The 27,735-nt window shown below is 40.0% G+C and overlaps 1 protein-coding gene across 1 annotated transcript; it reads right to left on the bottom strand.

Moving 5' to 3' along the window:
• Positions 1 to 1,036: 1,036 nt before the first annotated feature.
• Positions 1,037 to 26,070, bottom strand: PWP1 (PWP1 homolog, endonuclein). The gene is made up of 15 exons (XM_032416639.1): positions 25,849 to 26,070; positions 23,072 to 23,130; positions 22,762 to 22,946; positions 20,960 to 21,045; positions 20,769 to 20,865; positions 16,701 to 16,811; positions 15,758 to 15,888; positions 15,079 to 15,140; positions 9,729 to 9,825; positions 8,809 to 8,870; positions 7,494 to 7,605; positions 5,372 to 5,462; positions 5,163 to 5,284; positions 4,049 to 4,154; positions 1,037 to 3,314 (listed from the first exon to the last, which is right to left on the bottom strand). Exons 1-15 carry the CDS (start codon positions 25,918 to 25,920, stop codon positions 3,205 to 3,207), a joined length of 1,503 nt encoding a protein of 500 aa, XP_032272530.1. The 5' UTR covers positions 25,921 to 26,070; the 3' UTR covers positions 1,037 to 3,204.
• Positions 26,071 to 27,735: the final 1,665 nt, after the last annotated feature.

The following is a 27,735-nucleotide window of genomic DNA, read 5'->3' as shown; positions in this document are numbered from 1 at the left end:
TCTATATATTTTGGATATTAACCCCATAGATGATTTGCAAATATTTTCCCATCTATAAATTGCATTGTCAGTTTCCTTCACTGTGCAGAAGCTTAATTTGATGCTATCAAACTTAGTTTTTGTTGCTATTGCCTTTGCTTTTGTCGTCAGATCTAGACAATCATTGTCAAGACCAATGTCAAGATTATCACTGATGTTCTAGGAATTTAATGGCTTTAGGTCTTATGGTCAGCTCTTAATCTATTTTGAGTTGGTTTTTATATATGGTGTAAGATAGTGGTCTAGTTTCATTCTTTTCCATGTAGCCATCCAGTTTAACCAGCACCATTTATTGGAGAGACTGTCCTTTATCCATTGTATATTCTTGGTTCCTTTGTTGTAGGTTGACAATGTATGGATGGGTTTATTTCTGGGCTATTCTGTTCACTTGATCTGTGTCTGTTTTTATGCCAATACTGTATTATTTTGGGTACTGTAGCTTTGTAACATAGCTTGAAATCAGAAAGCATGATGCCTCCATCTTTGTTGTTCTTTCTCAAGACTGCTTTGGCTAGGGGAGCCTGGCTGGCTCAGTTGGTGGAGTGTGTGACTCTTGAACTCTGGGTTGTGGGTTTGAGTCCCATGTGGTGTGTAGAGATCACTTGAAAATAAAATCTTAAAAAAAAAATATTGCATTGGCTATTTGAGGTTCTTTGGTGGTTCCACACCCATTTTAGGGTTATTTCTGTGAAAAACACCATTGGAATTTACATAGGGATTACACTGAATCTGTAGATTGCTTTGGGTAGTGTGGACATCCTAGCAATATTCTTCCATTCCAAGAGCATGGAATATCTTTTCACCTATTTGTCTTCAATTTCTTTCATAAGTGTCTTATAGTTTCCCTTTTGGTTAAATTCCTATTTTGTTCTTTTTGATGCAAATGTAAATGGGATTAAGAAATTTCTCTGATAGTTCACTGTTAGTGTATAGAAATACAACAGATTTCTGCATATTGATTTTTGTACCCTGGAACTTTACTGAATTTTATTAGTTTTAACAGTTTTTTGGAGGAGTCTGCCTTGGATGCTTTTTCCTTTTCCAAAGCCTAATTGCTCTGGTTAGGGCTTCCAATACTAGGTTGAATAAAAGTGAGGAGTGGGGTCCTTGTCTTGTTTCTGATCTTAGGAGGAAAAGCTTTCAATTTTTCACCGAGTATGTTGGCTGTACACTTGTGATACATCACCTTTATTATGTTGAGGTATATTCCTGCTAACCCACTTTGTTTTTATAATGGATGTTCAATTTTGTCAGATGTTTTTTCTGCATCTAAGGTGACCTTATGATTTTTATCCTTTGTTAATGAGATGTATCATGATGGATTTCCAGGTATTGAGCCATCCTTGCATCCCTGGACGAAATCCCACTTGCTTATGATATAGGATCCTTTTAATGTTGTTGAATTTGGTTAGTATTTGTAGGAGGTTTTGCACCTAGGTTCATCAGGACACTGGCCTATAATTTTTTTGTGGTGTCCTTTTCTAGTTTAATACTAGGGTAATGCTGGCCTTACGTAAAATGAGTCTGAAGTATTCCCTCCTCTTCGATTTTTTGAAGAATGTGAGAAGGACTGGTTAGGTATTAGGTAGAATTCACCAGTGAAGCAGTCTCGTCCTTAACTTTTGTTTGTTGGGAGGTTTTTGATGACTGACTCAATCTCCGTACTAGTAATTGGTCCCTTCAGATTTTCTATTTCTTCATGATTCAGATTTGGTAGGTAGTATATTTTTAGGAATTTTCCATTTCCTCTAGATTGTCTGATTTGTTGTACTCTTAACTGTTCACAGTAGTCTCTTATGATCCTTTGTATTTTGGGGGTCTACCAGTTTTAACAACTTATGTTTGATTTTGCATCCTTTTTCCTTAGTTTTAAAACGTCAGTTTTCAAAAGAATAGTTCTTAGATCCATCTTAGTTTCTATTTCATGTATTTCCACTCTGGTCTTTATTTCCTTCCTTCTACTAACTTTGGGCTTTGTTCCTTCTTTGTAGTTTCTTGAGGTGTGAAATTAGGTTGTGAGCTCGTTTCTTGACACAGGCACTGAATGCAGTGAGCTGCTTTTAGGACTGCTCTTGCTATAGCCCGTACGTTTTGGTGTGTTGTGTTTCCACTTGTTTCTAGGTATTTTTTCTCTTTTCTTATTTGACCCATTGGCTGTTCAGTAGCATGTTATTTAATCTCCATATATTTGCAAATCTTCTAGTGTGCTTCATGTAATTTTCTAGTTCCATACCATTGTGGTCAGAAAAGATACCTGATACTTCGATTTTCTGAAATTAAGACTTTTTGTGGTACATGTGATCTATCCTGGAGAATTTCCCATGTGTGCTTGAGAAAAAGTGCATTCTCTTCCTTTCAGAAGGAATGTTCTGTATACATCTGTAAAGGCCAATGTTTCCATATTGACTTTCTGTCTGAATGGTCTATTTATTGATGAAAGTGGGGTATTAAGGTCTGCTGCTATTATTGTGTTGCTGTTTCTCCCTTTAGGTCTGTTAACATTTGCTTTATTTATTTAGGTGCTCCTATGATATTTATGAATGTTCGATCCTCTTGTTGGACTGACACCTTTATCATAATGTAATGTCTCTTTTTTTTTTCTTTGATCACGATGAATACCATGCTGGGGGAAAAGAGGCATCCCACTTTTAATTTAGTTACTGAACTTTACGAGTAGCACTGAGAACATTTCTAAAGTCATGAACATTAACTGGAAAACAGTCAAGTCAGGAAAGAGCAAATCCATTCCTGGGGCACCTGCCCCTGTTTATGGCTACTGTGCAATCTTGGCCAAATCACAGCTTTTCTAGGCAGATCAGAGAATTTTCTTCTTCTAAAATTCCACAAATTACTACCTATTTTACAAACCTATAGGTTACCTATGACACATGGCATATTTAAGGAATTATTTTTTTAAAAACCTCTTTATTATCCTCTTCAAGAAATAATGCAGTAGGAGGCCTAAACACCACACATTGAAAAGGCAAACGCAAAAGGCAAACGCAAAGACCAGCCCTGCTTGTGCTGCCGCCATAGCTGAAGAGAAATGTCTGGCAGTAGGAAATGAAGTTTGTTTCAGTCACTACATGGCTGTAGCTACACATGGATGTTTCTAGGTCAGCTTTTTAAAACTGAGTTAAAAAACAGGAAATTTTATGCTCTGCATTAAGACTCCATTGGTGTGTCTGAGCTTCTGCTCCCAAAAGGGCCACTAATAGATGAACTTCTCGTATTGCCAAGAACAAGCCGCTCTCGTCTTCCGAATGCTTCATTTACTACAAAAATAGTTAAGAAATTACCAGATTAGAAAATCAGGAACCTATAATATAAAATATAGAGATGTAGAAATGAACAGTGTGGAAATTCTAGGAAAATATAACATTTTATAAATGGGAAATGAAATAAGTCCAAATTAACATTCTGAATGAGGTTAATCGTGTTTTAAATTAGTCTACCATTTAACTTTCTTTGCCTTGTCCTGGTTTTATTTAATCTACCTTATCAAGTGACTTTTTTCTTTCATCTTTCTATATCATAACCAGCAGAAAACTTGTTTTGGATTTAGAACCTTTGTTCTACATGGAAGATTCAGGAATCAGTGGAGCTACGTCTTCTGTGTTTATAGGACAAACCAGACTACCTCAAGGTAATAAATAAGCAGCCAGGTTCCCCTGAAGGGAGGGGAGTGGTCCCTTAAGGAAAGCTCGATTTTGAAGGAAGTAGTTGAGAAAAGGCAGGTTATTCACACTGGGAAGGGGAGGACTGTTCTTAGAGACCACGTTATATTTCCTTCCAGCTTTCCCAGAAATTCAAATTTTGTCATAAATATTTTTAAAACGGTCTACATTTAAATTGTGAAGACAAATTTGTGAACATGAACATCTCCAAATTACATGTGATCTTGTCTATTTCCCTAAGCAGACTACATTACAGGATGAACACTGGATCTACCTAGTGTATTCAAGCCACACATTTTTCTCATTTAGAAAAAGGGAATTAAGATTCTTACCTGATGAGACTGTGCTTATATCCCAGACCCGAAGCCCTTCTTTCTGACCTCCAAAGGCATAAATAAATGGCAAATCAGGACAACAGGAAGAACAGAACAGAACTCCCTAGGAAGAAGAAAACAGATGGTCAGTTTTTTCAGTCCTTCCAGAAAACCCCAATCTAAACCCCTGCTCCTACCTACACAAATTTGAACCAACTCACCAGTACCTCTTTTAAGCCTCTTGCAAAGTAGTTCAGAATCAAGGTGGCAGGACCATTACCATAGACGAAGCCACACAAGTTCAGCATGATGGCCATTCCGTGAGGATGTGTGCACTCTGACTACTCAGGTCTCTAATCCGCTCAGTATTCCTAGAAACTTTTATTTTCCTTTTTAAGCAATGATGCTACTACAGGTCACCATTAAATGATTTTTTAAACTTGTAATTTTTTTATTACTAATACATATGCATTATAGAAGATATAAACAGTGATTGTAAGATTTTTATACTTTTTCATGTTTTGGGATAAGATATTCTAAATTTAAATATAAACATTTAAGCATTTTAATATAAGCTGGATATATAGTACTATAATTGAGTCTGTAACTTACTTTCCCCATAAATATTTGTACACACAAACAGATGTGCAGTGTTCTACATATACAATTATACTAACTCAGTGCCTGGCATATAGTAGGTGCTCAATAAATATTTGCTAAATGAATTGTGGTTATTTCTAATTAATTTTTTTTTGCTACTATATAGTAATCCATTTCACTGTAGTCAAAACTAGTTATGCAGAAGTAGTGATAGATAAACTGACCCTAACAGCCACAGTGCCCTAAAGGTCCAAGCTTTCCTGGGATGGTCCTCAATTCAGGGTTAAAAAAGAAAGCCATGGCCATTCTGCTTAAGTCCTAGAAAATCCTCTTTCCACCCTTCTTACTAAACAACTGTTAATCATGTCAGGTGGGAGAGGAACCAGATAGGACAGTTTTAGAGGAAATCAATGACTAAGTCACAAACCTCTCACCAAATTTGACTAAGCTCAAAAATTCCTAGGGAAAGATGACAATACAGGTCAGAAACACAAAAAAAGCAGAAAAGAAAGATGCCCAGAGAAATTCTTACCATTTTCATGTCCCTAGAGTGAACCAGACTTGGCCTGTCTCCCAGTATGTCCCAGATCTTCACATATTTGTCTGCTGATGCTGTCACAAGACAGCCCTTGATCTGACTACTTAGATCAAGACCTAAAGGAAGAGAAGATTAGTTCAGACTCTGACATGCAGATTTACTCCATCATAAGTTAACAGAAATGAAACACTATTTGTGCTCACCAGAGATTTCATCGTTGTGTGCATTAAGTGTAAAAATTGGCTTATCTGAACGTGCATCCAAATTATATACAAAGCCGTCATCTGTACTAGCCTGGAAAGAGTAAAAGATGGGCAAGGTCATGCTACATGGCAATGAAATTTAGCACTGGGTAAAAAGTATAAATTATAGTGAAAACCAGCTATTTACCTGAGGAGCTTATTAAAAAATAACACGAAAAATTTACTTGGGTATAAGCGGACTTTGTTCCTGCAGGGACTGATGCAGCTGGTGTGCGTACCGTGCAGTGGGTATGAGGATGAAGCTCTGGTGGTGGTGCAGGCCAGGGTGAGAGATGTGCAAGCAGAGGTCAGATCCAAGGGAACAGAAGCCTGGGAAGCACAGCACTTAAGGTGCAGGCTGAGGAGGAGCTCACAGAAGAATCAGAGAGAGGGTATAACAAAGGACATCAGGGAAGCCAAGGAAACAGCGCTTCTGAAGAAAGCGATGAACGGTGTCCACATTTTGGCGGAAAGGTTTAATCAGATAAGGAAGGCAGATTATGGTGGGTTGTTACACTTCCAAGAAAGGGGAGGAAAGAAGGAACCAAGAGACAGAACTAGTCAAGGATGGGAGAGAGACTTGGGCCTGTGTGCTGGCTGAGGGCGACAGCCACGACAGGAAACAGGGAGGGGAAAAAGGGACAAGTGATACAGTTTTGACGGCTGGGCTGCGAAGGGGACAAAAACAGAAGAGGATAGAGGTCTCATCCTAGGAGCCTGGAGCAAAGGAGGCAAACCATTTTACTGTAATCACTTCCCATTTTCTTAAATATTTGTGACTTTAGTACTAATGAAAACTAGTTAGCAAATAAATTCAGGAAATATGTGTGCTTGAGTGTTGAGAGCCAAAGTACAACACAACATTCAAATACAACTGGGACTTCACTCCTGATCACCACGAAATGGAATCTGGCTTCAGGCCATGCAGCTGGGACCGGCACTGCACCTCTGAGCACAGAGATGAGATTAAATGTGCTCAGAATCATTGTTTCAGGAACCTTATTAAAACTGTCCACATATTTTAAGAAAGCTGTTTTTCCCTCATTCATAAAGTACTACATATTTTACTTTAGGAAAATTAGGAAATTAATGGATGTATCATAATTTCTTTAATCTTCTTGATGAAAGCTGGGATTTTATTTCTCCATGGATTGAAAAGTCTGTGGAATCTTTGGATGCTACACAGAAAACTGTTATCATACACATATTAAGGATATTTAAACAAAGAATACTTTTTCCTATCTGGGAGGCTGCTATATTAGTTAAATAGGCTAGCATTCTCATCACTGGAGCTCCATTTAATTTAAATAAAAGAGTATCTTCTTGGATGAACTTAACCATTAAAAAACATAGATTAGCTATGCTTAGTATTTCAAAGAAACACATTAATACAATCAAAATCAGTAACTAAAATGTGCCTTTTGAAATGGCTGGAAATTAGCAAAATCATTTACATGTTAACCACCTGTAGCTGATCCATTGTTAAAAAAATTTTTTACTCTAAAATCTATTTCATGGTGTTAATACAGAAAAAGCGGGGCACTTGGCTGGCTCAGTTGGTAGAGCATGTGACTCTCAATCTCAGGGTTAGGAGTTCAAGGCCCATATTGGGTGTGGAGCCTACTCAAAGAAAAAAAAAACAACAAAAAACAATAACAAAAAAACCCAAAAACCAAAACCAAAAAAAACCAAAATAAAACAGGGGCGCCTGGGTGGCTCAGTCGTTAAAGCGTCTGCCTTTGGCTCAGGTCATGATCTCAGGGTCCTGGGATCGAGCCCCACATGGGGGGCTCCCTGCTCATCGGGAAGTCTGCTTTTCTCTCTCACTCCCCCTGCTTGTGTTCCCTCTCTCGCTGTTTCTATCAAAATCTTAAAAAAATAAAAATAAATCAGTGACTCAGGCCTGCATGCTAATGCAGCATTAAAAAAAAAAAAAATAAAAATAAAACAAAAAAACCCCCCAACCCTCCCCCAAAACAAACAAACCACCATCGGAAAAAGCTTTTCAGAGATTCTCTCTACAATGGAGTTAGAGCAAGTCATTAGTAACCTAGATAAGCAAAACAGTAGTATGTAGTCTTACCAAAAAATGACAAGGTGAAAAGTGATTCCAAGTCACTCTCTCTATCTGCCCGCTGAATCGCCACATTCGATGGCTTTCATCTGGACTTCGGCAGTCATACAAAGCCACGGACCTGGACACAGATAGGCCAAGTTAGGGTTTTAAGAGTTCAATTCTTCTATGTTTTACGTTTATTTATAATGAAATGGTAACAAAACAACACCATGAATTCAAGATCCAATTATTTAAAGCCTGTTTTAAGGTTCTAAAATAAAGTAGAAAAGAGGAGTTGACTTTCATTAACCGGTGGACTCTGGTTCTGTCACTTGAAGGCCCTGGTGGCTCTGGATATCACAGCAGCCTTGACCGTCTCCAGGCTGAGTCCTCAACTTACAAGATGAATCCTCTCTATTTCCAAAAGACTAAGACAACTTTGAATTTTCCTGTTCCCAGCAGTGCTCAGAGCCAGATAATTCATGTCTTAGCCACATTTACTCTCCACAGGCAGGTTACTGTGTTGGGGGAGCCAATAGATAGATGTTTATAATTCTGAATGAATCCCAACTAAAAAATATAAACCTATCACTCTTCAAAAGAGTAAGGAATGAAAATAAAGACTGCAAGTTGGTTTCTGCTTCCACTACCTCTCTCTCCCACCTTCAGACCCAATCTGTATAAAGATGCACATGCATGACTGGAAACCCCCCGTGATGGACTGTAATGGGTCTAATTCCTCACCTCTCCCTGTATCCACACCCTCTGTCAGGAATGTAGGAATTCTTTCATAAAGGCAGTCTGTTTCCCACTCCATGTTATCTGTTTCGGCCCAGAACGTAAGACAGACGTGTACTAGTTCTGAGCCTAGGTCTCAAGAGGCTTTGGTATCTCTACTTAAGCTTCTGACCTCTCCATGAGAACATGTGTGGGCTAGTCCACTGGTCCCATGAGGATGTGAAACAAGGAGAGCCAAATCTCCAAAGCCCCACCAAAACAAGCCAAGATCAGACCTACCAGCTGAATCTAGCCTAGATTAGCTTAATCTTGAAGTGGCATAAGAAATGTTTATTGTTTTAAGTCACTGAATTTTGGGACAGCCTGTTCCATAGCAATGGCTTACTCCTATGGCCTCTAAAAAGCAAAGTAGTTGCTAGTTAGGAACGACATTATTATGACAGAACCACATTCCCTTGCAGACTGAAAGGACAAAGCTGAAAGGGACAAGTAAGTATTACCAGAAGTTTAAGCACTCAGTATTATATTCTATCTGAGCATCAAGTGATACTTTCTGAATTAGGAGACAAAAACAGCAGCAGTGATTCCTGCAGTGTTTTCTTACTTATCATAGGATCCAGAAATCAGAGTCTGTGCTTCAAATGGATGAAACTGCAGAGTCTGGACCTAATAGGAGAAAACATAAATGAACAGATCTATGTTTGTTTGGTTTTGGTAAAACTGCTTAGTACTTAATCAAGAGAATCAATTTGGCAGTGTTTTTATACATTTTTCCCTTTGAAATTTAGTACTATTTAAAGAAACAAATGTATTACATAATCAAAAGGACAAAACATTTTCAAATGGGGCGCCTGGGTGACTCAGTTGGTTAAGCGTCTGCCTTCAGCTCAGGTCATGATCCAAGGGTCCTGGAATTGAGCCCCGCATCGGGCTCCCTGCTCCATGGGGAGACTGCTTCTCCATCTGCCTCTCTCTCTCTCAAACTCTGTCTCTCATGAATAAATAAATAAAATCTTAAAAAAAAAACCAAAAAAAATCTTCCAATAAAAGTGAACACTTTAAAGACAATGCAGCATTTCTCAAGTCATGTTTGGCAGAATATCTATGTCCCTCAAATGTTAACTATACTGAGAACAAAAAAGGGAGCAGTCAAACTTACTGGGCAACTCTACATACTCTGAAGTCCCAATGTACACCAGCACATCTGATCCCTGAGTTCTGCAATAACAGATCTGTTAAATTCTTTAACCTCATCTGGTGACCGACACCCCTGTCTCTTTATGGGTCTCTGTAAACATGCAACAAAATACTAATGTTTCCAGTCACTTCATCTGTCTCCACATTTGCATCTCTAAAATGGGTAATTCTAACTATCATACAGGGCTCTGTGAGGATCCAGTAAGACAGCATGTCAAAACACTTTGTAATTCATAAAAAGCCATATATAAATGTTTGGGATTATTGTAGCCAACATTTGTCCCATATTTTTTAGAATCCCTTTTATCCACCACTCAATCACCATACCTTGTCTGTGTGGACAGCAAGGCTAGCTGCTGGTTTCCCTAAGGACATATCCCACAGAATTACAGTGTTGTCAGCTGATGCACTTGCCAGCACGTTTCTGAGAAAGGGAGGAGACAAATTAGGTAATTGTTTTTAAAGTCAAGAGCACTAAATGTAAGAATTCCATTTTCTATAACATCAAAAGGAATAAAATACTTAAAAATAAATTTAACAAAAGCATTCAAGGTTTATATATTGAAAACTACAAAAGAAAGAAAGATTATCTGAATGAATGGAAAGATATCGCATGTTCATGGATTGGAAGATTTTTTTTTTTTAAAGATTTATTTAATTATTTAAGTAATCTCTACACCCAATGTGGGGCTCAAACTCATGACCCTGAGATCCACCAAGTGAGCCATCCAGGTGCCCCGATTTAATGTTAAGACAAATACTGCGATCTACAGACTGATCTACAGATTCAACCAATCCCTTTCAAAACCCCTGCAGACTTTTTTTTTTTTTTTTTTTTTTTTGCAGAGAATGGACAAGCTGGTTTTAAAATTCATATGGGGGGTTCCTGGGTTGCTCAGTTGGTTGGGTATCCGACTTTTGGTTCTGGCTCAGGCTGTGATCTCACGGGTCATGGGATCAAGCCCCTCATCAGACTCTGTGCTTGGTGTGAATCTGGGATTCATTTTCCTTCTCCCTCTGCCCCACCTACTCATGCGCACTCTAAAATAAATAAATAAATCTTTTAAGAAAATTCGTATGGAAATGAAAGGGACTCAAATCGGCCAAAATAATCTTGGAAAAGAGAGAAAAGTTGAAAAGTTCACAGTTTGGATTTCAAAATGGACTGAAAAGCCGCAATAATCCTAACAATGTAATACTGGCTTAAGGACAGACATACCGGTTAACAGAACAGAATGAAGAATAAATCCTTTGTCACTTGTTTCTGACAACAATGTTAAGATTATTCACGGTTCAAGAACAGTATTTTCAACAAATGGTTCAGGGACAACTGGATATCCTCATGCAAAAGAATGAAGTTAGACCTCTAACTCATACTACCTCAAAATAGATCATGATGGACCTACTAATGTAAGAGCTAAAACTATTAAACTCTCAGAAGAAAACAGGTACAAATCTTTGTGACCCTGGGTTAGGCAACGGTGTCTAAGGTACGACACGAAACGCCTAAGAAACAAAAGACATAAATGAACCAGACATCATCAACATGAAAAACTTCTGTATTGCAAATGAGATCATCAAGAAAGTGAAAAGACAATCCACAGAATGGGAGAAAATTATCTGTAAGTCATATGTCTGATAAAGGACTTGATTCTAGAATATATAAAGAACTCTCAACTAAACAATAAAAAGACAACCCAATCAGAAGATGGGCAAAGAAATAGGAATGGACATTTCTCTAAAGAAGATCTATAAATAGCCAATGAGCATGTGAAAAGTTGTTCATTAGGGAAATGAAAATGAAAATGTGGGATACCACTTCACACTCACAGAACAGCTATAATGAAAAATACAAACAATAATAAGTGCTAGCAAAACAGAAAAATTAGCTACCTTGCTTGTGGGAATGGAAATGGTACAGACTACTACCATATGGCCTAGCAATTACACTCTTAGGTATATAACCTAGAAAATGAAAACATAGGTCTGTGTAAAAATCTGCTCATGAATGTTTACAGCAGCATTATTCGTAATAGGCAAAAAACCCCACAAACCAAACATCTATTAACTGGTGAATACATACACAAAATATAGTATATCCACTCAAGCAATAAAAAGGAATGATGTACTAATAAATACAATAGGATGGACTTTGGAAACATACAAAAGTGACAGAATCCAGACACAGAAGGCCACATATTTTATGATTCCATTTCTAGAAATGTCCACATAGTCAAATCCATAGAGACAGAAAAAAGATTAGTGGTTGTCAGGCACTGGAAGGACAGGAGAGTAAGAAGTGACTGCTTATAGTATGGATTGCTTTTTGGTTTGATGAAAATGTTACAGAATTAGACAGTGGAGATAGTTGTACAATTTTGGGAATACACCCCAAGTCACTTTAAAGACTGAATTTTATGATGTGATTTTATATACCAACTTTTTTTAAATAAAAAAGGGCATTAAATGCTATTAATAGGGAAAAACAATATGCCTACCTCTTAGGTATCAAGTGCTAATAATGTCATTCTACAAGAGAACACAGGCCTTAGAGCCCAGAAAACCTGAAATGGATTCCTGGTGCTACCATTTATTAGTTGTAAGTCTTAAAAGTCAGTCTCACTTCCTTGCCTGCCAATGAGAATGCTACAACCAACTTCAAAGGGTTACTATTCAAGTTCATGGCTGAGTGACTAGAATATTGTAGGCCCCTGATAAATGTTATTTGCCTGCCTTTTCTCCTTGTAAAAATACAGATACTCCTGAAATTGAAAGCTCATTCTTCAATATCTGGTTTGAAATGGCTCGATACAGAATTAAGTCATTACTGGGAGTAGTATTTGTCCAGAAACCAATATGCTATTAAAATGTCGATGGGTTCATCTTTGGATATTATTTCCTCAAGAAATACTTCCATTATACAAACTGCTTTCAGTTTTATAACTTACATTTCAGTGACACAGGTAGGGTCTCTTAAGGGGATCATGGATATTCTTTTTTTCTAATCAATGAATTTCAAACTTCTACGATTAAGTCCCATATACAAGTCATTAATGTTTTAAGTCCTTGGCATGTCACAGATTTAAATGTTACTTAAATTCCCAATATTTTATTTATATTCAATGCCTGCCAACAGCAAAAAGTTAAAAATTTCATGGTACATTTTTCACCCTAGTCCTTCCCCGAACATCTGAGATTCCTTTCATATTAAAATTCTTACTGTATGAGGCTTAAAATTAAATGACCCCCTCCCCCCAACTCCTGAATGCTATACTCCCAAGAAGAGCACTACAATAGGAGTATGAATGAGCAGAGAACATGCATTTTGTTACTGGGAGCATTTTACTAGAAACCAAGGTCCCAAGGTCCCCAACTAGTAACAACGTCAACATGTTATTCTTCACCAAACTCTCTGTACCAGGGTATGTATGCAAAGTATTTAAAAGCATTCTGTACCTTTTCAGTAAAGAAAGGGGAAAAGAGAACCAAGGTCTGTAGTAAGATGGAGTAAGTAGAAGAGTTAAGGAACGAAGACACATGTGGCCCTGCAGTCAAGAAGATGTGAGTGCAGACAGGGCGGGACAGGGGTACTAGTGCCTCCACAGAGCTAGGGACTGTGGCTGGGGAAAGGCACTGCTGAATCTGCTGGAATTGATGAGGGGTTGTTCCATCAGAACAAACTCAAGTTACTCAAACTAACAGCCGCTATGTGATAAGAATTTAGCATATGTCATTACTCTCACAGTTCAGATTTGTAAACGACTGGGCTCCTAAAAGTAGGGCACACTCATATTCGATCTCTTATTCGTCTGCCCATTAGTTAGGAACGGGCCCAATTCAGACAAAACCAGGAGAAGCTTTAAAAAACAAAACAACACAACAGATTCTTGGGCCCTTGCTCCAGATGTGACTCAATCTCGAAGGGATTAGAGCCCAGGAACTTGCACTTTATTTTTTGTTTTTTTAAAAATATTTTTTAAGTAATCTCTACACCCAATGTGGGGCTTGAACTCACAACCTTGAGATCAAGAGTCGCATACTCTACGAATGAGCCAGCCAGGTGCCCCTCACCAAATGGTTCTAACGCTGAAGAGGTTTGAACACAAACAAGACAGGATATCCCTAGGTAAGCCGGCTGGCTGGGATCCTCCTTAGAGTGCTCACAATTACAAAGTATCCTGTGTAACAGAGATGTTAAGAAAATGTGCCTTGGGCAATCCAGTTTATTCTTATAGCTCAAGTAAGCTCAACCTAATGCTTACCTTCCTTGCCTTCGAAGCCCCTTAAACCAACTACGCTATTAGGAAAATGGCCTTCTGGGGTAATTATTGTTTAAGGATCAGCATAAAGAATATGTGGATGACACATGCAAAAGAATGAAGTGGAACTCTTACCTTATACTGTTTACAAAAGTTAACTCAGAATGGATCAAACACCTAAACGTAAGAGCTAAGACTGTAAAAACTCTTAAGGGAAGAACCTCATGACAAGGATTTGGCAATGATTTCTTGGATATAACATTAAACGCACAGGCAACAAAAGTAAAAATTAATTGACATCAAAATTAAAAACTTATGTGCATCCAAGGACACTATCAAGAGAGTTAAAGGTGATCCACCAGATGGGAAAAAATATTTGCAAATCGCCTATCTGATGAGAGATTATATCCGGAATATATAAAGAACTACAACTCAGTGAAAAACCAAAAAACTCAATTCAAAAATGGGCAAAGGACTTAGACATTTCTTCCAAGATATATACAAATGGGCCAATTGGCACCTGAAACGTGCTCCTCAAAATGGTAAACACAGAACTGCTATATGAGCCAGCAATTTCACTTTTGAGGATATACTCAAAAGAACTGAAAGCCGGGACTTAAGACCGGTATTTGTACATCAATGTGCATAACAGCAGCATCGCTCACAATAGCCAGGAGGTGGAAACACAAATGTTCATCAACAGATGGATAAACAAAATGTGGGCTTTCCGAACAATCCTGTCACATGCTACAACACGGATGACCTTGTGCTAAGTGAAATAAGCCAGTCACAAAAGGGCAGATACTATATAATCCGACCTATATGAACTAACTGGAAGGGTCAATTCACAGAGACACAAAGCAGGTTACTGGGCCTGGGGGTGCTAAGAATGGCAAGTTATTGTTTAATGGATACAGAGTTTCACTTCTGGAAGATGACAAAAGTTCTGCAGTTAGATGGTGGTGATGGTTGCACAACAATGTCCCCTGAACTATACACTTAAAAATAATGAAGTGGTCAATATTATGTATATTTTACCACAGTTAAATCAATTTAAAAAATTTGGATGAAATTTTGTGCGAACTAAATGAGTGAGAGAAATGTCTTCCATGAAAAGAACGACAATTCGGCACCACCGGCTCTGGAGCAGTGCTTCCCCAGTGGTGTCAGGGGGGCACCGGTCACCAGATACGTAACGAGCCCGAGCCCCTACAGAGCTCAGAGCTGGCAGGTGACGTGGGGGCTGCAAGGATACAGACAGCAAAGCTCCTGCCTTCAAGCGGCATATACTGCAGGACAGGGGAAGAAGGCGCAGACACAGAGACCCCCGACACACAATGCAGAGACAGGTGCAGGCATGAGGTGAGATGACAGTGGGTATAGTCTCTAACAACCCTCCAAATGTTATTTCTCTTTACCTGATCAGCTTATTCCAAGAAAGGTCCAGGACAGCATCGGTATGCCCCTCTGCCGAGGAACTCTGTAATAATTGTTTCATTACTGTTTGTATTAAAGTGACCCCTGTAATTGATGTTCATTTGAAAGATTCTTTAAATCTTAAGATTACTGTTTGATCTTAAGCAAACTTGCTTGAAGACCTACAGAAAGAAATACCTTGTCTTCCTGTTACTTTAGGGATCTATGATAAATACTCTTTACAGAAGAGAAACTATAGTAGTTCTTTACCTAGGTGGGACGGTTCTATAAATATCAACCCCCACCCCAAAGTTAAGTCTTAAAAGCTACAGGAATTAATACATGGATATTTAGAATTCAACATACTAAAGACTGTTAACAGAATTTTTTCAAAAATTCAAAGAAGCATATTAGTGTGAATAGTTACTATTATCAAAAAGGATCATAACCTGAGAGTAAATGGTTTGTGTAAGGACGAAAAATGTGCCAATGGAAGTTTTGTGCAATCAGAGATCAATTTTTCCTTGGATGAGCCTTTTGAAACTAGAAACTGCAATAACTTCATAACTATCTGTCCTGTTCCACCAAAGTGTCTAACTGAAAAAGTGTATGTTCTCCTTCCTCCACCCCACCAGTAAACTTCTCTGTCATTAGAGTTTAAGTAATCATTAACTTGTTTACCTTCTTTCCTTTCTTTTTCTTCTTTTTTGATAGCTTACTTCCAAGTGTGAAGACTGGTTCTAAAGAGTCCACAATATCAAGGTCCCACACTTCAATAACAGGGGTCATATTTCCCACAGCAATATAATTTCCTACAGGAGGAAATGAGGTATTTGATTTAAAAAATTTCTAATGAAAAATACTGCACTGTAGACTGAGTAATGTCTTAGAGCACTTTCTCTCAAACTTTCATAGGCATGCGTTATCACCTGAATGTTGTTTAAATGCATATTCTGTTTCAGGGGTCTTGAGTGCACCCCTCTATCTGCATTTCTGACCAGTTCCCAGGTGATGCCAATACTGTGCTGCTGGTCCTTGGACCATAATTTGAATAACAAGGGGTCAGTCTTTTGGCCCCAGGGCCCTACTTAGGTCCTGAGAACAAAAACCATCTTCCACCTTCACTAGTGTCGTGAAAATGAGGACTGAATCAGAACATGAATGTGAATAAGCTTGGCAAACGAGACGTAAAGTATGAGTATTACCGGGTTTTACCTTTATTAAGAAGTAGGATGGGGCACCTAGTAGTGTGCAGCTGTGGCTAAAACAACTAACACAGGAACGTACTTCTCCATTTTGGTTTTACTTGATGTTTTCTAAGAAAGGTCATGCTACTTTATACTGGGCTTTTATGAGGACTTCACACAGTTTGGCAACCCCTAACGCTGTCAGCCTGTTCTGCCTACAGCAGGGCAGCTACCTCTTTATCTGAAGTCTGGAGACACACAGACTCAAAACAATTACGTGACTGTGTTTTAAGAACTATGTAACTTCATAAAATAACAATTTCATTAAAAAAATCAACAATTCTGAAAACATTCATACAGAATACATAACTTATGTGGCTACTAGGAATAACATACAGGACTAGGAACCACTGCATCATCTTAGCTTTTCTAATTACCTGTAGAATCATCTGGGCTAGGATCAAAATTCAGCCATTCCACGCTTAGAGGGTATGCAGACAGCAGTATATCATGATGCACATAAAAGGAATCTTCTTCCTGATTATAAACTGAAAATATTGGGAAGAGACTTTATTGAGTCAGAATAAGAAATCACATCCCACTGAAAAGGACAGACTCTCCCTGTTAAACCCATAGGAGCTGATGTGCTCGAGACACATTTGATGGCATCAAATGGAGCCTGCAAAGTTGTTAGTACTCGGCCAAAATTCCGCAGGTCTCATACATTCCTATCACCTGGTGCGCTCCAAGGGAACAGGAACAGTGACAGAGAACTGACATTTGCCTGAACACTCCATCTGCATGTGCACTGGTTAGAACGGTCCCATCTTCTGGTCCACCCACTACAAAAACAAATGCTCGTAAGGGCTCCATAAGGAGTACTTTATTATCTTTTAAAGGCCTAGGGCGCCTGGGTGGCTCAGTCGTTAAGCGTCTGCCTTCGGCTCAGGTCATGATCCCGGGGTCCTGGGATCGAGCCCCGCATCGGGCTCTCTGCTCCGCGGGAAGCCTGCTTCTCCCTCTCTCACTCCCCCTGCTTGTGTTCCCTCTCTTGCTATGTCTCTGTCTGTCAAATAAGTAAAAATCTTTAAAAAAAAAAAAAAAAAAAAATAAAGGCCTATCTGGCTATAAAATAAACAAACAAAAAACAGCACTGGAGAGAAATAACTCACATTTAGAAATCTAAATGCTTGTCAAAAATTACTTCTTTAATGTTTAAAGACCAACGATGTAAATTAAGCTCTTGAGAACACTCTTTTGGAATATGACAACTAAAACAATTGGCTCTTTATCATTCACAGTTACAATGTTAAGGAGCAAAAATACTGTTAACATCAATGACTAAGAAGTCTTTGAAAAATTATATAAGGAAACACTGATAAAAGAGAGCCCAAACAGAAATCCCCCCACCCATGTGCTTTTTATTACAAAGAAGCAATGTTAAGAGAGGCTAAGGATTTTTAAAGAAATTCCTCAGACCACTTTCTAGATAGGTCTTCTGAGGCAAGGAAAACAAAAGCAAAAATAAACTACTGGAGCTACATCAAAATTAAAAGCTTCTGCACAAAGAAGGAAACAATCAGCAAAACTAAAAGGCAGCCTAGAGAATGGGAGAAGATATTTGCAAATGACTAATGAAGGGTTAGTATCCAAAATACATAAAGAACTTACAAAACTCAACACCAAAAAACAAATAATCCAATTAAAAAATGTGCAGAAGACATGAATAGACATTTTTCCAAAGAAGACATACAGATGGCCAACAGACACATGGAACGATGCTCAACATCACTGATCAGGGAACTATAAGTCAAAACTACAATGAGAGATCACCTCACACGTGTTAGAATGGCTAAAATCAACAACACAAGAAATAGCAGATGTTGGCAAGGATGTGGAGAAAGGGGAACCCTCTTACAATCCTGGTGGGAATGCAAACTGGTGCAGCCACTCTGGAAAACAGCATGGGGGTTCCTCAGAAAGTTAAAAATAGAGCTACCCTACGATCCAGCAATCACACTACTAGGTATTTACCCAAAGAATACAAAAATAGTATAATATTAATACATGGACCCCGATGTTTATAGTGCCATTACAACAACCAAATTATGGAAAAAGCCCAAATGTCCATCGACTGATGAATGGAAAAAGACGGGTACACGCATACACGTGCGCGTGCACACACACACACACACACACACACACACACACACACACACAATGGAATATTACTCAGCCATCAAAAAGAATGAAATCTTGCCATTTGTAATGACATGGATGGAGCTAGAGAGTATCATGCTAAATGAAATAAGTTAGTCAGAGAAAGACAAATACCGTATCATTTCACTTATATGTGGAATTTAAGAAACAAAACAAGCAACAGGACAAAAAAAGAGAGAGGGGGTAAACCAAGAAACAGACTCTTAACTATAGAGAACTGATGGTTACCAGAATGGAGGGGGGGCAGGGGGATGGGTGAAATAGGTGATGGGGGTTCAGGAGTACATTCGCTGTGATGAGCACCAGGTGATGTATGAAGTGTTGAATCACTATACTGTACTGCCAAAACTACTATTACACTGTATGTTAACTAACTGGAATTTAAATAAAAACTTAAAAAAAATTCCTCAGACCTCTACATCTGGGTTAGATCCTGGATCAGCAGATTCCATGTCATGTTCTATCATATCACTTTACAATGAATGTTCAAAGTAGTAAGCTTGTGGTCCTGCAAGAACCTAACTATGGTCAATATACTCAGCTTACATTTTAGATAAAAATGATGATGAAGTTTTAAAATAAATCTTTTATCCATGTCAAATCAACATTCAGATCAGCTTTTGAGTGCAATTTTGAATTTATTCTTGCCTAGAGATACGCTAAATAATTTGGAGATCCACACCAGATCCAAATATCTCTTTAATGACCTAGCTTAAAGGAAGTAGGAATACCATTTTTACTTTAACTTCTTAACCCCTCTCTGATACTCACTAAATTCAAAGGAATGACTCCAGTAAGCTCTCATAGGAAAATGTATAAAAATTGATGGCAAACTGTGAACAGAGTTTCAATTTTCTGAAATTAGAATTGGTTTTTTAAAAATTTCACAAGGTTTTCATTTGAAATATGTAAAAAGTTCAAAGATCATTAGAAGAATAACTTCACACTGAGGTTTCTGCTATTTAAAGCCTTTTCATTTTATAAATAGATCCACAATGGGCCACGGGATTAAAATGGCCTAATCTACAGACTTCCTGAAGGCAGCCTTAAAGATTGTGAAGAGTTCCAGAAAGCCACGCTACAAAAAGGAGTAAGTGACAAAGTAACCTAGAAGATGTAAAAAAAAAAAAAAAAAAATTATAAACATAAAGATTTTAATTTTTGAGCTATGCAACCATGTTTTTTTTTTTTAAGATTATTTATGTATTTATTTATTTGACAGAGAGAGACAGCGAGAGGGGGAACACAAGCAGGGGGAGTGGGAGAGGGAGAAGCAGGCTTCCCGCCGAGCAGGGAGCCCGATGCGGGGCTCGATCCCAGGACCCTGGGATCATGACCTGAGCTGAAGGCAGATGCTTAACGACTGAGCCACCCAGGCGCCCCTGCAACTGTGTTTCTATAATAAAAGGCCTTAGCCTAATATCTGTAAAGCTTCAAATTTTAAAGACAGATGACTAGTAGATTGTTGAGGAAGGACAAACACGTCTGAGGATGTGCACAGGAGAAGGGACAAGAAAAACAAAAGGGAAAATCTAGAGGCAGAGTATTGTAGACATCTTGAAGGTCTATTTTTTTAGAAAACAGTTATTCAATTAACGTTTAACCTAATAAATATCAACATTAAGTATATCCGATTTAAAAACCCAAATAAAAAAGAAAAATTCAGATCAGTGCCTACTCCAGATTCAAAGCATTCACCTCTGGTTGTGTGCAAATATTCCTTTAACTGGGAAAGGAGACCAGAGGAATGGAAGCCCTTGCATTGAGTTTTTGTGAAGAAATAAAGGGGAAATATCTTAAATGACTCTGTGGAAAAAAGCAGACTAAAAACCTGTCTATTGAGTATAATCTTCACCACATAAAGAAAAAGTACCCAGAAAAGAGACTACAGTAAAAAACCAAGGCACAAGTTACCTCAGGGTAATAGGACTGTAACTGTTTCCTCTATTTTTATATGGCTTTACTTCTAGGTTTTCTCCAATGGGGAGAGAGGGGGAGTGAAAAACTGGCAAAAATGTTCAAATAAAAAACTTAACACTCCCTCCCCACCCCCCATTAGCACCTTCCAGAAGACCTATTTCCATAAATAAAAGTCAGGTCCGCGCGACATACCAGACCATACATACCCAGGCACAATGACCAGTGTATCTACAGACTGTGTATCATTAACTATGTACCTTAAAGGAGATCCAGCAGGATCTGGTGCCTGAAAATTCACATAGTAACTATTATAGTGATTACTTTCATCTTAGAGAACCTTTCCCTAAGGGCTGTCCCCCACTTACCGTGCACCTCTAAATTGCACTGGTCTTGTTCAGCTCTGCCACAAACTATAAGATTGTCACTGGGCTTGATCAAGAAATCTTCACGTTCATATTGCTCCTAGTGGAGAGAATAAGTCATTAACTAGAAGCAGATATTTGGTAAGGTTTTCCAAACACTTAAGCATAATTAGAAAAGCCACATAAATATTTACCGTATCTTTCAGAGTAACATAAGGATCTTGATCGTTACTTCCATAGACTGTAAGACCCAAGAGAGATTCACCAAGAGTTTCAGTATCTGTAAGAATTCATAAATTGAAAAGTCATTTCGACAAAAACATTTTCCTAAGGTATCCCATCTTAGCTCCAACTATCTATTTCATAACTAAATGGATCATCCATAGTCGGGAAAGGAAATACTGAATAATAAACAGGAATTTAAAAACCATTTATAGGGGGGCGTGGGTGGCGCAGTTAAATGTCTCTTGGTTTCGGCTCAGGTCATGATCTCAGGGTCTGTATCAGGCTCCGTGCTCAGCAGGGAGTCTGCTTAAGACTCTCTCCCTCTCCCTTTGCCCCTCCCCCCCCAACACACGCACTCTCTCTCAAATAATTGAATCTTAAAAAAAAAAAAAAAAAACGCCATTTATATTTGACCTTGGAATGCATACCTGACAGTCTTGGTATTCACAATGTTCTAATAAAACTAAACTGTAAAGCTCTCTCTTAGAAAATATTAGCACTCCGCTCAGATTCTCTACCTTGCTCCTTGTAGTCATTATTAAAAGTAGAGTTATGGGGCACCCGGATGGCTCAGTTAAGTGTCTGACTCTTGATTTCAGCTCAAGTTGTGATCTCAGGGTTGTGAGATGAAGCTCCACAGTGGGCTCCGTGCTGGGCATGGAGCCTGCTTAAGATTCTCTCTCCCTCTCCTTCTGCCCCTCCCCCCCCAAAAAAGTGTAGTTATTATTAAAAAGTCATTATTAAAAAAAAATAAAGTTATCCTAAAGCACTGGAATCAACACAGAAAAAGGGTTGCCTGGTCAAATCAAATAAAAAAATGATGGGTTTCACAAAGTTAACTGGGTTTCTTTATTGCAAGAGTTCTCAGAACTGCTGATGTGCTAATTTGCTGTGAATCTGGAAGAGGTGCTATTATGCCTCTTTCACCAAACTTATCTCAAACTGGAATTCTCTTACGGCGTATCTGCAAGGGTGACCTAGAGTAGACCCCAACTAACATAAAACTCAGGAGAAGAAATATACTCTGTTAGGGAAAGCTACTTTAAGGAGGCAGGACTAACTGGTCTTAAACATCTGATAGGCAACAGAGATGGGAATTTCAACTGCGTGAGAAAGACAGTCAATAATCCACACAGTGTGGGGATTATTAAGAAGCAATTTTTTTTTTTTTTTAAAGATTTTATTTGAGAGAGAGAAAGAGAGCACGAGCAAGAGAGGCAGAGGGAAAGAGACAAGCAGACTCCCTGCTGAGCGGGGAGCCCGACACATGGCATGATCCCAGGACGCCGAGATCATGACCTGAGCTAAAGTCAGATGCTTAACCGACTGAGCCACCCAGGCGCCCCTGATTTACCATTTCTTACACATCATGCCACGCTCCCAAGTGTAGCAACCATTTGTGACCATACAGCGCTATCATAGCATCTTTGACTATATTCCCTATGCTGTAGCTTTCATTCCCAAGACTTACTCATTCCGTAACTGGAAGCCTGTATCTCCCACTCCCCTCTGCCCATTTTGCCCATCCCCCAACCTGAGTTACAGATCATACCCACTACTTGCAATAAATATACAATACTATGCTTTTTTAGATCTTAGTTTATAGTGGGTTAGCTTATTTTCTAAACTAGTTTAGGAAACATGCTATCTGCCCTAGCCTTGAGACAGATTATTTAACTGGCGTAAAGGGCAACAAAAGCTCAGAAACAGTAGAAGCATGATCTAATACACTGAGCTTGTGATTAAAAACGAGAAGTGACTGAACTCTAACCTGGGTCACCTTCCTCATCGTATTTATCTAAGTCGTACTCAGCCAGCTCATCATCATCCAGCGTCCTGTCATCCTCTGGGTCACCATCTTCCAGGGGCTCTCTTGGTCGTGCCTGGGTACGTGCGCTCTGCATGCCATCTTCCGAAGGATCGCCTGTGTCCTCTTCATCACTGCCACCTTCTTCTCTATGCCAAGGAACAAAAAGGATAAGTCACCCAAATGGTACCATTTGATAATAAGACCACCTTGTCATCACTGTTTAAAATTTACATTTCATCTGGACTTTAGACATCAACAATCCTAAACTTACTGTAATTTTTCCTTGGCTTCAGCAATGAGACGTTTTACTTCTTCTTTACTAAGTTCTACCTATAAGAGAGCAAACATTTCATTACCATACAGTTAAGGAAATCATTATAAATCTCTGAATTAAAAAGTTTGCAAACTAATGTAAAATATAACTTCAAAAGACATCAAGAATCAAACTTCAATCCAGACTCCCTAAATTTACCGTAAATGGAATTTTCACAGGTCTTTATAATTAAATCCATTTCCCACCTGAAACTGTTAAAAAAAAAAAAAAAAAGCTGCTCAGTCTACTTCCCAGACTTTTCAAAAAAGACTAACTTGTATAAATTGGCTTCTATGATAGTCCACCTCGTTTTCTTTCAATTATTCTGATTTCTTCTCGGCTACTTCTCATTTTCCCTATGGGTATTCCTAAACAAACCACCCTTGCCTTAGTCCCCTACTCTTTTCCCGGTTCTCACTGCCAAATATTCACTATGAGTCACATGCTGTCACTTCCTTGCAATGCTCATTCATTCTGAAGACTAAAACTATCACCTCTGAACTGACTATCCCAAACTCATCCTTCTCTAGTCCCATACTCCAGTTCCATCTTTCTTCCCCCTTTTTTTTTTTTCAGACTCCCTGCTGAGCCTGGAGCCTGAGGCAGCAGAACTCAATCTCACGACCCTGAGGTCATGACTTGAGCCGAAATCAAGAGTCTGACACTCAACCAACTGAGCCTCCCAGGCTCCCCTCCCAGTTCCATCTTTCTAGCTGCCTTTAAGACTCTCTACTTGGGAGATCCTGTTCAAAAGGATCATTGGACTCATTCTCTTCACTTCAAAACTGGCATTCCTTCACGTAATCCATCTTCAGTACCTTTTAAAACATCCCATCACTGCTAAACTGTAAGCTCCTTGAAGACAGAAATCAACTTGTCGTTGTGTTTATGCACATAATTCAGGGCTCAGCCCATGGCAGGAATGGATGCTTGATGACAGACGATGAATCAGTCAAGCACTCAGTTTGCACTAAACTACCTCTAGTAATATGGAAATCCTCTTGAGGGATGACATCCATTGTTCCAGAAATTAAGGGCTTTTAAGTTTAATTAAAAGATATTCCTTTGGGGCGCATGGGTGGCTTAGTCGTTGAGCGTCTGCCTTTGGCTCAGGTCATGATCCCAGGGTCCTGGGATCGAGCCCCACATCGGGCTCCCTGCTCCACGGGAAGCCTGCTTCTCCCTCTCCCACTCCCCCTGCTTGTGTTCCCTCTCTCGCTGTGTCTCTCTCTGTCAAATAGGTAAAATCTTAAAAAAAAAAAAAAAAAAGATACTTCTTTTTTTAAGATACTTATTTTTCTAATTACTCTCACTGATCTCAGTTTTTCTGGGATTTTGTAGAATAAACTTAATCTCTTCCTATTTTGATTCTGTAGAATAAACAAACTCTTCAAGCAGTGGTTACCAAACTTGTCTGCAATTAAAACCACGTGGGGGGAATCTTCTCACACTCCAGACCCATTAAATCACAACATGTGGGAGGGGGCACAGGCACTGTATTTTTTTTTTTTTAAAGTAAGCTGTATGCCCAATGGGGGTAGGGAGGGCATGTGGCACTCGAACTCAGAGGTCGAGATCAAGAGCCCAGGCTCCACCAACCAAGCTAGTGAGGTGCCCCAGGCATCAGTATTTTTTGAAGTTCCCCAAGTGGTTCCAGTGTGTAGACATGTTTGGAACTCATATAGCCTTTAAAAGGTTACATGCCCCTTTTTAATACTTCCTTCAATAATTTCTAATGAGATAATTTCCTGGCCCTATTCTCTCTCTCTCTATATATATATGCAATGAGTACCTACTGGAGCCAAACACCAGAGAAACTGGTGAATAAAACAAGCACAGTCTGTGCCCTGGTGGAATTTTAAACCTTCAGGGGCTCTTCCAATCCCTCATTCCTGTGAACTTCACCTCCCAGCCACTTACATTCCTATCACTTTTCTCACCTCTGTCATCATTGGCCCAATTACATTCAATCCAACGCCCACCTCTTTCATTCATAGCATTTCCTCCCACTGACATATATGCACATGTCAACTCCATAAAGGCAGGGAATTTTTGTTTTGTTTATGCCTATCCCTGGACCCTGAACAATGCCCCAAACACAAAGCACTTAACAAGTATCAGCTGAACCACTTAATCTTCACCTCTACCATAGACTCATTCTTGAACTTCTGTAGGATATTCCTTCTTAACATGTCATGTTTACCTCTCATCCCCCACTGTCACAACATCTCACTTGGATTACTGTAAGGAATTCCTAATTCAACTGCCAGCCTCACAACATCAGTCTCCATGCGAGTTTTTCTACACCACAGGTCTCGTCCTGCTCCGAACGCCGAGCACACGAGTGCAAAGTGGTGTCACACACGTGCTCCCTCTCCCGCTATGCCTGAACACGCACCAGGGTGTGCGCGAAGCTTCACTGGGTCAATACGGCTTTGGGAGATTTCCCACTCTGCGCAGCACCCCGCCCCCTTCCCGCCCGCCAGGCCCACGTGCGCGTGAATTCGGGGGGGTGGGGCTGGACTCCCGGGACGGGACCGTGTGGGGCGCGACCCCCGACTCCCGCCCCGGAGCCGCAGCGCCCCTCACCACATCAGGCCAAAGCCGGCCGCACCCCGCCCAGTCACACCAGCCAGGCCAGGGCCGCGTGTAGCGGGTCCAGGTTCTCCAGGCGGGCCTGGACGCGGATGCCGCCAAGAGGCCGCTCCCCCTACCTCCGAGCGACCAGGCCTCACCTTGTCTGGTGTTTCTTTGGCCACGCCGCAGCGGACCCAGGCCACGCACGTCACCTGCCGACTGCGGTTCATGGTCCTCTCAGCTCAAGGACGCCTCACGCTATAGACTCGGCCCCAGCAGCCCTGCGACCCCCGCCGCCTTGCGGTCGCCAGGCTCGGTGACAAGCCGTGGGCCGCTGCCTGCACAGAGCGCACGCGCAGGCGCTGGTTTCTGCGCGTCCGCGCCCGCTTATGACGTCATTCCAGGGCGCCGAATGGGAAAGGGGTGGGTAAAGGGCTGGAAGCGGAAGTGGAAGCGGCAGGGCGAGGAGTCCACGTGGGGTGGGCTGCGCCGAGTGGGGTCACGTGAATGGGCGTTTCAAGACTGTCCCCTCTGTGACAGTCTCTGCAGACTTCACGGAGGCGATAAATAAAACTGGAACTGTAGGGGTCAGAGACCTTTATTTTGCCTGCAGTTGCATAGACTTTTCGCTGACAAATGGTAGAGATTTGTGGTTTTCTTCTTTTTAAAGCTTTCTCCAAAATAGATTTGTCATTTCAAGGAGCTACTTCCGCCGTTACATTTCACTACATTCTTGGGTGTTACTTCCTCACCTTAAAACATTTAGGACTTATTATATATTTAAGTACACAGTAGTGGTTGTAGCAGAAGCAAACACAAAGTGCTTGTTATGTGCCAGGCACATTTTAAATGGCTTATGTTAACTTGGTTACTTCTTACCCTGTGTGGGAAGTCTTCCCATTTTACACATGGGGGAGAATTAATTATCTTTCCTAAGGTCACCCGGCTGCGAAGTGATGTAGCTAGGATATGAACCCAGCAGTGTGACCCTAGAAACTGGCTGTGATCTGTGCCATGCCTCTCAGCTAAGGTCAGAGTCACCTGTGAGAGAAAATGTCAGTGGCTGGGGGGACTGTAGAATGGCAAGTCTTCACATCCCAGAAGAATCTGGGTTTTGACTTCTTTCTTAGCTGTGTGACTCCACCTAGGTCATTTGCCCTGAGCTTCCATCTGTCTCTTCTACCTCAGACAGGCAAGCAAAACCAGGAGGGTGGCTGCAATGGGAAAGAGTGGTGGCAAAGATAAATGGGAAATACATGGTCTTCCCCTGTTGCATTGCCAGACTGGGCTGTCCACCTGTGGGGTCAGTTTGTGGACATTTTTGCAACATACTTGTCTTCACATAAGATATTTTACGTGGTTCTCAAAACAACACTGATGAAACATGATCAAGAATTACCTCCATTTTCAAGATGAGGAAGTTAGAGTTCCCAGTGGTGAAAAGCCTTACTACTCTGAGATCACACACAGTCGGGAACTGATAGAATGCCAACCAGACACCACCATCTCTATCTATTCAGCCTCATGCCCTTGGCACTCTACCAGCCTGAGGAAGGATCCTCTCAGGAGTGAATTTCTCATTCTGAGGGTAGGCGGATTATGTGTTCATTAAGGCCTCTTCCAGTGCTATTTCTGTGGTTTCTTTGCTTTTGGCCCATTTAGAAAGGTGGTATGGCAGAGTGTATTTTTCCAGAAACGGATGCAACAAGATCTCCCTTCACACAGGTTTTTCTACAACGTAATTTAAATACTCCCCCATCAAAACATGAAGTTTAATTCTACCCACCCCCTAACCTTGAATCTGGGTAGGTTTATGACTACTCCGGTTATGACAGAAGTGACACTTCCAAGGTTAGGCCATAAATGGGATACAGGTTTTGTCTTTTTTCCCCCTTTTTTACTGAAACACTCATGTGAGGTGCTCTGAGCTAACATATAAAAAGTTTGAGGGGCGCCTGGGTGGCTCAGTTGGTTAAACATCTGATTCTTGATCTCAGTTCAGGTCTTGATCTCAAGGTTGTGAGTTTAAGCCCTGTGTTGGGCTC

This window comes from Phoca vitulina, unplaced genomic scaffold, assembly GCF_004348235.1.
Source record: "Phoca vitulina isolate PV1807 unplaced genomic scaffold, GSC_HSeal_1.0 scaffold19, whole genome shotgun sequence".
Classification (NCBI taxonomy): Eukaryota; Metazoa; Chordata; class Mammalia; order Carnivora; family Phocidae; genus Phoca; species Phoca vitulina.
This window is presented reverse-complemented; position numbering and strand designations above follow the sequence as displayed.

What these genes read in the sequence shown, in the direction of transcription:
- PWP1 (XM_032416639.1), bottom strand. Translation starts at nt 25,920, where the DNA reads ATGAACCGCAGTCGGCAGGTGACGTGCGTGGCCTGGGTCCGCTGCGGC. An exon ending in ACACAACGATGAAATCTCTG is followed by an intron (nt 5,285 to 5,371) that starts GTGAGCACAAAT and finishes CTCTTCCTTTAG; the next exon opens with GTCTTGATCTAAGTAGTCAG. An exon ending in ACTCTAGGGACATGAAAATG is followed by an intron (nt 4,155 to 5,162) that starts GTAAGAATTTCT and finishes TCTTCTTCCTAG; the next exon opens with GGAGTTCTGTTCTGTTCTTC.